This window comes from Nematolebias whitei, chromosome 3, assembly GCF_014905685.2.
Source record: "Nematolebias whitei isolate Nwh7 chromosome 3, NemWhi1, whole genome shotgun sequence".
NCBI classification, from domain to species: Eukaryota; Metazoa; Chordata; class Actinopteri; order Cyprinodontiformes; family Rivulidae; genus Nematolebias; species Nematolebias whitei.
The window spans coordinates 34,459,461-34,471,406 of NC_056500.1; the positions used below are offsets into that span (position 1 = coordinate 34,459,461).

General features: G+C 42.5%; 2 protein-coding genes across 3 annotated transcripts in view; one reads left to right on the forward strand and one right to left on the reverse strand.

Moving 5' to 3' along the window:
• gstcd (glutathione S-transferase, C-terminal domain containing) overlaps positions 1–4,954 on the reverse strand; it is a 98,418-nt gene extending 93,464 nt beyond the window's left edge. Inside the window, exons 1-2 of the mRNA XM_037674876.1 lie at positions 4,330–4,954; positions 1,839–2,279 (exon numbers count right to left, since the gene is read on the reverse strand). Coding sequence (XP_037530804.1) covers positions 1,839–2,279; positions 4,330–4,755 — 867 coding nt within the window. The 5' untranslated portion in view covers positions 4,756–4,954. The remainder of the gene's footprint in view (positions 1–1,838; positions 2,280–4,329) is intronic.
• Positions 4,955–5,140: 186 nt separating this feature from the next.
• ints12 (integrator complex subunit 12) lies at positions 5,141–8,945 on the forward strand. 2 transcript variants are annotated; one of them, XM_037674878.1, is made up of 7 exons: positions 5,141–5,311; positions 5,952–6,115; positions 6,221–6,376; positions 7,312–7,493; positions 7,586–7,745; positions 7,852–7,995; positions 8,313–8,945. In XM_037674878.1, the coding sequence occupies exons 2-7, from the start codon at positions 5,960–5,962 to the stop codon at positions 8,874–8,876; spliced, it is 1,362 nt and encodes a 453-aa protein (XP_037530806.1). In that variant the 5' UTR covers positions 5,141–5,311; positions 5,952–5,959; the 3' UTR covers positions 8,877–8,945. The 2 variants fall into 2 exon arrangements, with proteins under 2 accessions (XP_037530806.1, XP_037530807.1); XM_037674879.1 differs by having other exon boundaries at positions 5,957–6,115.
• The last annotated feature ends 3,001 nt before the right edge of the window (positions 8,946–11,946 follow it).

Below are 11,946 nucleotides of genomic sequence, written 5' to 3' on the forward strand. Positions count from 1 at the left end.
GACATGGGGCGGGGGGGGGCGCGCGTTGGCGCAGAGGGGGGTATGCAGTGTAGCTCTAACCCTAACCCTCTTCTGCTGGGACACTGGATGACCATGTGGAAGTTACTGTGTCACTTTGTTCAATTCAACACCAGCCGAGGGAAAGTCATTTCTAATGAGAGCCTCTTCTGGTAGGCTAACGCATCGTACCACAATCCAAAAGATTTGAGAACTGTTTGACAGACAGAACAAGGTTAAGGCAAAATCATCTGAGGGAGAAGATGAATAATAATTGTGAAATACCGATAAACAACTGCCAGTCGTTTTGATTATTTTAATAGTCTCCTGTTAATTTTAACAGAGAAATGACTTGATCGGTCAGATGAGTAATTAGGTGGACTTTTATTTTTTTGCCACCAACCTCACCTGCACATAATGATACTAAAACTGACTAAAAGGCAAACGGTGTTAATAATTTGTCTGTGTGAAAATGGGCTTCCAGCAAAGAGAGGGCCTTTTCATGAGGAGTGCTATTTTCAGCACAACTCCATCAAATCCAGAGGAAGTCGATCAGAATTTTCTGCTAACATTCAAAAGAACAATGACGTATTTTCAGCGTGAAACATTATTAATTCTCGTCTTGTAGTGTGTTTGTGCATATTAGAATACATTTTAGAGAAAGTATTTGGAAGACTTGACACTTGGAGCTGTATTCATAGTGAGATTTCAATAACCTGTAGCTCAGGTGAGAATGTGCACTGATCTGCATGGAGTCCTTGTGCTAAATTACTACATTTACAAACTACATGTACTAGAGATTATGTTTTTTTTATCTAGTAAATGTAAAAGTACTGTTATAATAAAGAACAACAACAACAAAAAAAAGCTTCATAAATCCTCCACTGGCTGCTGTGATTTAAAAGATATGCCAATAAAACATCCAAACTGGTCCAATTCTAATGGTTTGTCAAATATTTAAGTATAAAAATCAATATGTTTTCGTTTGGACCATTTTATAAAAATGTTCACAGTAATTTATCACGTGTATGTGTAAAGATGGTTTTCTGTGCATACTCTTCATGAGATGCAACATTTCCGACCCCCACATCAAACATTTCAACCATTTTTTATCACTTTCGTCTAATAAATATTCAATGCTTGCAAGCTTTAAGTCATTTTCTTTAGTTAACAGTTTTCAAGTCATCATAAGAACCTGCCCACTTGATTTGTTGAGGAGGGTCAAGTTCTCTCAGATGGAAAACATTTCATCTTAATGGAATAGAAATCCTCCCGTTTGTCGCTATCAGCACCTGCCAGGTGGTTCTGGACCACCTGTGTGAGCCAACACGTACCCAGACTGATGCAGTCAGTCTCCTTGACTCCACGATGGGCCTGAAAGGAGCTCACCCTGAGCCGAGTGCCAAAACAATACGTCCCACATTATTTCACATAGTCATTAGAAAAACATTAGAAAGTCAGTGAGCACATACAGCTGCAGCGCTGCAAGTGCACTGAGGCTCTGATAGTGATTATGTAGCTAAAACAGCCTTTGGATAATGAAAATTGATTTTGTTTGTGGTACAATGTAAGACCGTGCGTTTGTGTGAAGTACGATCTGGATCAGGTTAAAAAGGTGCTACTTGAACCATTTATCTCTACAATAAAAGGGTCTTGACATGTGAAAATAATAAGGATGCAGTTATGAAGTGATAATGAAAAGAAATGATCATTTAACGTGCATTGATGGATCCAAATTGAGCAGTAAGACGTAAGAAGAATAGGTTCTGATCAATGAGGGTTCAGTTCTAACAGAACTCGGACATAAATCACATTCATGTCGCCAAGTGGAAAGCTCTTACCAGGTACTGATGAATGCATGGCAGCAGCACCACATCAGTCAGAGTGAAGAACAGTCCCTCAGCAAACACGTGCTCCAATGGAGGCAAATCACTCGTCTTCACTTTTCTGATCTCAGGGTTCTCTCTGGTGGTTACGGCTGGAACTGAATCCACAGACAGCTGGGCCAGGGCAGCTCTCAACTCAAGTCCGTCAGAAACCTGTGCCGACGGTCCGGGAAGGGGCTGGTCTTCGGAGGGGGTCTCCCTTTCTCTCAGTCTCTGCGCTTGTAGTTTCTGCCTCCGTATTTTGTCGTCATTGTGGACTTTGACAGGCTCCGCCAGCCGCCGCTCGAGGGTGAGGATGGCCAGAGGCAGCTGGTCGGACTGCCGTGTGGGGTTTCTGAGGTGGTCCTCAACAGCAGAGGGGATGCCAGCTTCACAGAGTCTGGTCCATCTGCTCACCTGACAGAATTAAAGAGATGTTTAGTATTAAACACAGGCCTCTCTTTAAAACTGACTGAAGTCATGTTGTACCAGAATAACTGATGTCACAAAGCAGAGATGTTCAAAGAATTGTCAACTCTTGAGAAATAATTGCATATATACTGCACTGATGGCCAATAAAACAAAGGTCTTAATAATATTATTAATGGTGATATTTTTGTAGGACCTGATATTAAATGATTGTTGGGTGGTTTACTGTTGGACATCTCTGTGGACAGACAGGAAGGCTCCCTGGATGCACGTAGATGAATGTCAGGGTGTAGTAAAATATGATGAAGGCCGAAGGTGTTTGCAAAAGTAGAGTTAATAAGTAGTGAAATTCACATGAAGAGTCAGAGAGTGGGAATGTATTGTTGCACATTACAAAACACATATATAAGCCAATTATATAGTATTAAAAAGAGTGTGTCTGCAAGCATGCAGCCCATAGATGAAGTGTCTTTTGTACATTTTTTTCATATTGTTTAAATGCAAAGCACTGAATCTAAAAATGTCAACAAAGAGATAATATTTTGTGTGATATGAGACAAAGTTGTCACATTCAGTTTCCACTATAATAGGTGGTATGGAAGGATGCAAGAAACCAGTTGTAGGCTCTGTTTGAAACAGTTTTAACATCGGAATTAATAAAAATGTATTCATGCAGCTGACACGGATGAAGTTTTGCAGAAATGTTATGAAATTTTAGACTATTTGTCTACTCAGAGTGGAGAGGTTAGGTCCAACCAAAGACACATAATGTGCACAACTGCCTATTGGTGTGTTTTAATTCTCTAATTGTAAAACAGCATCTACTAGTAGTAATAATAATAATAATTTATTTTATTTAAAAAGAGCCTTTATGGACACTGAAGGACACTGTACAGCTAAAAGAAACAAACAAAAAAGTAACGTATCACACAGTCGGATTAAAATAGAAAGTGCACCTGAGTTAATTAAGGATAGAATAATCAGAAGAGATGGGTTTTTAGACCAGTTCTGAACAGAGGTGATATTTCATAGGTCAGAGAGTCCAGAGTTGAGGAGCAGAGCAGCTGAAGGCCCTGCTCCTCATGGTGGGGAGGCAGGCAGACGGTACAGAGAGGTGGAGGAGAAGATCTGAGGGAGTGGGAGAGGATGCAGATCTGCAGAAGATCTGATGATTATGGAGGGGTGAGATGGTGGATGGATTTAAAAGTGTAAAGAAGAATTTTGAAGATGATGCAGGATTTAACCAGGAGCCAGTGAAGCTGCTGCAGGATGGGAGTGATGTAGGAGGGGCTTTGGGTGATGACACGGGCAGCAGAGTTCTGAACCATCTGTAACTTGTGGTGGGATTTTTTTGAGGAGACCAAAGAGAAGGGAGCTACAATAATCAATCTGAGAAGTCACAAGACTGGAAAAGATGCCAGTGGAATGAGAGCTGAGAGAATGACGGAGACTGTTAATGTTACGAAAGTGGAAGTAAGCACATCGAGTGCATCACTGATGTGGGATGTGAAGGAAAGTGAGCTGTCAAGGAAGACACCCAGACATTAGGGGAGGAAAACACATTTGAGTTGTTGCGTGGAAGGAGACGATGTTCAGATTTGGAAAGAGTGTTTTTGGTACATACAAAGATGAGTTCTGTTTTATCAATGTTTAGTTGAAGAAAATTGCTAGAAAACCATTGATGAGCTCACTGAGACAATCAGTGAGGACGGAGGGTGGAAGAGCAGAATTAGGTCTGGTACACAAGTAGAGCTGGGTGTCATCTGCATAGAAAACAGACCCAATAATATGACCTAGAAATAGGTAGATGATGAAAAGGAGGGACTCAAGGACAGAACCTTGGGGCACACCAGTAGAGACAGGGGAAGACTGAGACCTGAAAGACTGAACTCTCAGTGCAGTATTAGTAATAGTATCCGCAGCACTATATCCATACATATATACAGGTGACATCTGGGTCAGCTGATGTCCAGACCAAACACGGGTTAGTTAATAAGTGTTGGATTTATTTATTTTTTTAGTTCCTGGCCTCACTGACCTCTGCACAAGCCTTCAAACAGGTTTTCTTGAAACCCAGCAGCGCCAGAACCTCCTTCCTGCTCGGCTCGGCCTCAGTGGTTCTGATGATGACATGCCTGAGGACCACGGCCAGTCCGGCTCTGCAGAACCGTCCACTTGCATCCACAGCAGCCGGGAGGCGGCAGCTCCTCACCAGCTGGGGCACCTCCTCCAGCAGGACCCGGGTGACACGGACAGAGTGCGGAAGCTGAGCCCTCAGAGACTCTGAGTCTGAAGTGATGCTGTCCTTGTTGTTGAAAACCAGGACCACTGTGAAAGACGTGCACTCACAGTAGGACAAAAGGAACAGGACTATGGATGTGTGCAGGGGCAGACGCGGCTCCTCATTTAGGGAGCAGACCTCCAGGTAGAGGGAGGGCTGCTGCTGCTCTTCAGCCTGTTTCATTGGAAATAAATCAACTGTGGACTTAAAACTAAGAACAATGCGTTTGATAGCTTTGGAAATGTGTTCGTATCCACAGCTCGCGTTACTGCGCCAACGTGTTAGCTTATTTAAGCACGCAACATAAAAAAAATATAACACGTACAACAGAAATCTGAACACATGTACCCGCTTGTTTTAGTGTTTCTTCTTCTCCTGTTTTAAAAGCAGCATAGTTCCGCACAGCGCCGTCAGCGGAACACTAATACGAATTTAAATAATTAAATATGCCTAAATTCATCTGTTTCCATCACAGGAACATCACTGTAAAATGTCCACGTGTATATAATAACACATGCAGCGTAAACAACAAGCACCGCTTCTGGTTAAACAAACAAACAAAAAAAACAACAACATAAAATCAATGTTTTTTACATGGTTCCGCTCAGGCTGCTGCCGGACACATTTGTCGGTGGCACAAGCGTAAAGACGCCGCTCGGAAGGAAGTTGCTCGCTCAGTTTTCTGGCGTTCGGCAAAATCAAAACATTCAGGGAGCACAACAGAAATAAGCTCGATCGGGTAAGCTTGTCTGTATAACATTTAAAGCTATAAACTTAGCCTTAGCAGTGACCTGTTGCTAAGAGAACAGGCAGCTTTAGCTTCAGTGTCAGTTTTATTGTCCGTGTTCCTGTTTCAGCGTCGCACAAGATTCAAACAGTCCTTCAACACTAGATGCTTTCATCAAAACAAATCATAACAATATGCTCCGCGGTGAGAATCAGTCCAGATGTTTTCACAATCCCATTAGAAGATGCAGCAGTGTGCCATTATAGCATTATTATAGCATTAAATTTGTAGGAAATTCACAATTAGGTGACCAATCTTTAATTCTGCTAGAATAACAGTATATTCTCGCTGTGGTTTCTGAGTTGTTGTTTTTTTTTGTTGTTTTTTTTTGCTTTACTGATCAATCTTGTCTTGTGTTTGTGCTGTCGAAATAAAGAAATGGAGTAAATGTGCGTTAACTAAAAAGATTAAATATTTGTGCCCTGTGGTACACCATGTGTTAATGATGACTCTGTTTCTTAGAGTCAAGTTGATTTATGGTGTGTTCAAAGTAAAACAGAACAGAAACAGAAAATAAGTGTAAATGTCCAAAGATAACACAACATTATGCAAGGGTTAGGGATGAAAGCTATCATCATTCTGTCATTTCCAGTTTAGGCCATGGCTGGACCAGTCAGCTTGGAGTTGGATCCCATCTTTCTAAAGGGGCTGAGTTATTTGCATTCAAAGAGCAAAGATTCAGCTGAGAAACTCAAAGCTCTGCTTGAAGAGTCCCTCGCAAGAGGAAGCGACTCGTCCTACCGCTCCTTGCAAAAAGTAAGAAATACATTTCTGCATTATGTACAACTCTGTTGTTACTGATGTGTTCTGTGTTTACAGGTGTCTGTACATCACGTGTGTCTGTGATTGTTTCGTCTTCAGGAGGTGGAGGTGTCAAAGGGGTCTGGGTCCAAACTGAGTTCAAGTAAACAAGACACCAAGTCTTCGAGCTCCTCGTCCTCTGGCAGCAGCAGTGGGAGCAACAAATCCAGCTCAGAGAAGAGCAAGAAAGAAGGAGAGAAGAGGCCATCTGAAAAGGTGCTGGAAGCAACCTGTATTATTAGAGTTCAAATAGTTTAGAGTTACAACAAATCCTGGAAAATGTGTGGCATGTCAAGCATTTCTTTATACACTTAAGTTTATTCTTTGTATCGATGTAGTAGAGTGCTGTATGAATGGGTAAATGAGGGCACAGATTGTAGCATAAAGCGCTTTCAGTATCTTGCTAAGATAGAACAGTGCACAGAGTTCACACATCATAAACTTCTTACAGTCTGGTGAAATAGATTGATTAGGAGGTAAAGAGATGACTAATTATGGGACATAGACAATAAAACCTAATATTAATGATGAAATCAGCACCGTGCAGAAAAAATACAGTGCAATAGAAAGTGTGAAGGATCTTTATGGCTCTATTTCTGAACCAAACTTTAGCTCAATTATATAAAAATACTTCACGATCATTTCCTGAGATGGTCCAACACATGACTCGAATATGTTGAAGTCAAACACTATGAATGCACTCACACTGATTAAGACCAGGATTTAGTGTGACGACTCAAAACAAGTTCTCATACCTTAGTTACCTTCAGCTCTGCTTTTTATTGCTTCGGTCATTCATCTTCCAGAATAGTTTGGTTGATTGTTTTTTTTTTTCTGTGAAGTAGTATTTATAAATCGTTTTGGTTGTAAAATGATGATGAGCATAACCTTTGGGTGTACGGTTTTTACAGTCATGTACATGTTCCCAAACAGAGAAGAGCCTGTTCTTTTTCTACTTTTTACTAAACCTCCTATCAGAGTGTGGAGGTCCCTGCAGCTCTGCTCAGACTTTATTACCTGATGTTAAACCTGAAATATAAAACGCATGCATGTTTCCTAAAGTCCTAATAGCCTATGGCTGAATTAAAACACACAGCTAGACGTTTTAATTTGTCAGATTTTTGTTCTTCTTTTGTTTTGTTGAAAACCAGGTCAGGATTGATGTCGGGGAAGTGGAACCTCCGAAAAAGCCTCGTTTGGAGAAGCAGGAGAACCGCGCTTCCCCAATTACTGTGCAGACGAGCAAAGACCTCCTGCCAAACATAAATGACTACGATGAGACTAATGCTGACGACTTTGCCATGGAAATGGGTCTGGCCTGTGTAGTCTGCAGGTATGTATTAATTTTTAGCCTATAAGAGCTATTAAAGTACATGTAGGGGATCTGTCAGTCAAGCTTGGTTTGTGTGTTTTTAATTGCCTCAGACAAATGACGGTGACCATGGGAAACCAGTTGGTGGAGTGCCAGGAGTGTCACAATTTGTACCACCAGGACTGTCACAAAACCCCAGTGACAGACAAGGAAGTAAACGACCCACGGCTTGTGTGGTACTGCGCTCGCTGCACCAGGCAGATGAAACGCATGGTAAGAAAGCTAAACCGTGCTGCATCACCTTTTATTGTCCCTGATCGATCCACAGTCATGTCAGCAGGAAATGATGAAACAACCTTGTTTTCTGTCCGTCGTCAAGGCCCAGAAACCCCCACAGAAACCGTCTCCTGCATCCGCATCATCAGCACCGGTCGTAAAAGACACAATGGTGAAAAAGACGGAGCTCAAACTGAAAACGGACACAGCCAGCACCTTCCAGGCCTTTAAAAGAACAGAAGTGAAGGTATGTGTTTCCTATATGATAATTCTTACACGGCTGAAGATTACAGCTTCACTTTGACTTTTACTAATGAGAAAGAGCAGGCTGGTCACAGTACTTTGCTGTTAAAGCCACTTTGAATAAGGAAGATGAACAGGAAGTTGTTTCAGTTTTACACAGTTTGTCTGTTTGGTGACGTTTGTTTTTTTTCCACAAAGTTTAAACTTTTCAGAGAGCTTGTAGTTTACACATGATGTAAAATGTAAGAAATGACAACACATTTTCTGCCTACAATTAAATGATCACTTCCTGTTGTGCTCACTCTTCTTAATTTCCTGCAGCCACCTGCCACATTAGCAGCTCCCCCCAGCAGCAGCACCTCCTCCTCCAGCAGTGGTCTCACTGGTTGGGCTGCGTTCGGAGCCAAAACAAACCCGTCTCTTCCTGCTACCTCCAAGCTGGTTTCCTCAGGCCCGAGTGGGAGCAGCAAGACGTTGACAGCTCCCTCTGCTCAGAAACCTGTGGGGTTATCGGGGCTCACTGGAGCCAAGTCAGGACTCGGAGGAGCAAAGATTGCTGGGAACAGCAATGGAAATGGCTCCAGCCAGGTAACTCTGAAACCTCCTCCGCCTCTCACTCTGGGGAAGCAGACCCTTAGCCGCTCACTGAGTGGGGACGGTCAGGGGAAAGGCTCCTCGGCCTCTGGATCCAGCTCTCCAAGCAGCTCCCAGACAGCCACTGGAGGGAACGGAGGAAACAACGGAGGAGGCAATGGGAACAATGGGAATGGGTCAAAGGTTCCACCAGGAGACAAAGCACCCACCTCTCAAGAGTCCCAGCTTATCGCCATGAAACGTTTGCACATGGTCAAGAAGAAAGCTGCACAGAAGAAAATGAAGAAATAAATTGTGACAGACAGGCAGACACGGAAAGGAAGAGGTGGAAGTGTTGCAAAAATAATTATGAGTATTTAATGCCGGAGCGTCGTGTTTGTTCCTGAAGAACATCTGTGGCCAAACGCAATCTAGTCACAAGATTGAACTGAACTGTTGTTAATGCTGCTGGACTTTGTGTGCATCTTCTCTCCTCCCCAATGTAACTGATGTGTTACTTTTTATCCACCTGTCATTAAATATCCTCTTCTTATACGCTGACTGTGTAGTAAGTGGTGTTTTTTAACGCAGGTCAATATATTCTACAACTCCAAGTCAGAACATGTTGAAATGGTGTAAAGAATGTCGGTACAAACAGAACTGAGTTATTTTCATGTCTCATAAACTAATATTTTGTTCACAATGAAACAAACATCAAATGCTTGAACTAAGAAATTTTACAAATTTTAGGACAAGTTAAGGTCCATTTGAATTTGATGGCAGCAACACATTGCATTAAAGTTGGAACAGAGGCAGCACATGGCTGTAAATGCTACACTTATAGCACCTTTCCATCTAATCGAGCGCTTTACCACAGTCTGTGCCCTCATTTACCTCCACACATTCATACAGCACTCTACTAGATCTCTACAAAGATAATCTGAATCTAGATGAATCAGAGCTTTATCACATTCATACACAGAAGGGACACACATCAGAGGCAATGAGAGCTTCAGTGTCTTGCCTAAGGACATTTCAGCATGTGACTGCTGGTGGAATCGAACCCCCAACTCTCATTGGAGGATGACCACTCAGCCACAGCTATCCCCCCCCCCAAAAAAAGGTGGTTTGATAAAGAAACAGCTGGATGAGCATTTAGGAAAAACTCAGATTAACTGGCAACAGGTCAGTGAGGACTGGGAATAAAAACATTTAAGAGGCTGAACTGCTCCAAAATAAAGATGGGCAGAGGTTAATGAGGAACAATTTCACAGTAAAGTTCCTGGATGAATTTCAGAATAAAGTTCCTAAATAAAGACTTTAATCTCCATCATGTCCAGTTCATAATCTGATCACTAGATTAGAAGAATCTGTAGAAATCTGAGCTCCAAGGACGAGGCCCTCAGGGACCACTGCAATAAAACCAGGTCTGGTTCTGGTTCTGTTGCTCAGGTCTGGGGTTGTACAAAGTGAGCAACAGTTTATTCGTTCATATTTATTTATTTTATTGTAGAGATAAATAGAAAATTGACAGAATCTGTTCATAAATCATTTCACATTCATCGAGTCTTCACGTGTTAAATTTACTTCATCGATTTGAACAACACTGGAATACAAAAAGTGCTCAGGAAAGTGCACCGTGGCTCATGTGAGTGTGCGCGCACACTCGTTCACTCCGCTTCAAAGGTTCAGCACCGCCGCTCTCAGCTGTCGCACTGAACGCTCAGACTGAAGATCAACATGAGGATAATAATAATAAAGTTTGCAAAGTGCAAAAATGACGAAGCAGACATTCAGCATGTTGAACAGAAACAATAAAACAGTTAAAAAAACACGACCTCAGCCTTTCTCAAGGTCAAATGGCAACAAACACATTCTATGAACTCAAAGTGAAGCTCAGACACGTTGAGCTTTATGTTTTCTTTTAATTCGTTTAGCGAATCTTCAGATTTGCATATTCCAGGATGTAGACAGTGACTGTGTAGAAAACAGAAATAAGAAAGGATCTTTGGTTCTGAGGATCCAGGTGACGCTTCGCTTCCTTCAACTTCTGCTGGCAGTTGTTCAGACACAACATCCACTTGATGTTTTCTTCAAATGACACAAAAATACCAGAGGATCCTTTTGGAGGGTGGCACAGTGGCTAAGTGGGTAGAGCTGCTGCCTCTCAGAGAGAAGGTCGCTGGATCAAATCCCAACTCGGGGCCTTTCTGGGTGGAGTTTGCATGTTCTCTCCGTGCATGCGTGGGTTTTCTCCGGGTACTCCGGTTTCCTCCCACAGATCAAAAACATGCATGTTAGGCTGATTGGTAACTCTAAATTGTCCCTAGGTGTGAGTGAGAGAGTGAATGGTTGTTTGTCTCATAGAGGGGAGTGGTGGAGCAGAGGTTAGAGAAGGTGGGGCCTGTGATCAGAAAATCGCCGGTCCAACTCCCCAGACAGACAACATCAAAATGTGGGTGGGAAAGGTGAAACACCCACAGCTGCCTCCACCCTCATTTGCCCCACTCAGGACTTTTGAGTAAGGCCCTTGATCTCCACCACCTGCTCCCAAACAGGTCTCTCTTGAAAATGAGTTCTCGTGACTCAATGAGACTACCTGGATAAATAAATGTCCTGATGCTCAATAATCTAGGTAGAAAAATCTAACAAAAGTTAAGTCAGGTCCTCTGGACAGATGCAAAAAAGTCAAAAATAAATAAAAATAAAAATTGTTGAAATGTTTCATCTTTAATCCAAAAGACTTCTTAAGTCTGGGGAGCTGCAATAAACTCAGTCTTATAAGCAGCACCTTCTCATAGTGGTGTTGACATCCAAAGCTGTCCACATGATCAAGGAGGACCATCAGCCTAACGAGCACTCATTAGCACCCTGATGGCCGCTTGCTATTCACAGAGGGCTGAGCGATTCTTACAATAACAGCATTGTAAGAGGGGACAGTTGATCACGGAGGCCTCCACCCCTGTTTAATGACTGGTGGTTTCTTTTCACAAAGATGGCCTCCTTTACTCTTCTCTCAAACCATCGTTCCTCTCTGTCCAGGATGTGAACATCTTCATCCCTGAAAGAGTGACCTCTGACCTGGAGATGAGTGTAGACCTCAGAGTCCTGGCCTGATGATGCTGCTCTTCTGTGCTGGACCAAATATAATATAAAGGTGTGAGGGTGTATAAATAAAGGTTAAATAAAAATTTTAAAAGTGTCTCATTTGTCTCCATGTGTCCCTGTGATGGACTGGAGACCTGTCCAGGGTGTACTCCACCCCTCACAGAGTGATGACTGGACATAGGCATCAGTGACCCCCGTGACCTGAAAAGGAAGATGCAGTAAAGATAATGGATGGATGGATGGATGGATGGATGGATGGATGGATGGATGGATG

Bases quoted from the DNA above. Each gene is read 5' to 3' on its own strand.
- ints12 (XM_037674878.1), top strand. From the start codon at position 5,960: ATGGCTGGACCAGTCAGCTTGGAGTTGGATCCCATCTTTCTAAAGGGG. The intron at 7,494-7,585 runs GTATGTATTAAT...TAATTGCCTCAG, and splicing joins CTGGCCTGTGTAGTCTGCAG to ACAAATGACGGTGACCATGG. The intron at 7,746-7,851 runs GTAAGAAAGCTA...TCCGTCGTCAAG, and splicing joins CCAGGCAGATGAAACGCATG to GCCCAGAAACCCCCACAGAA.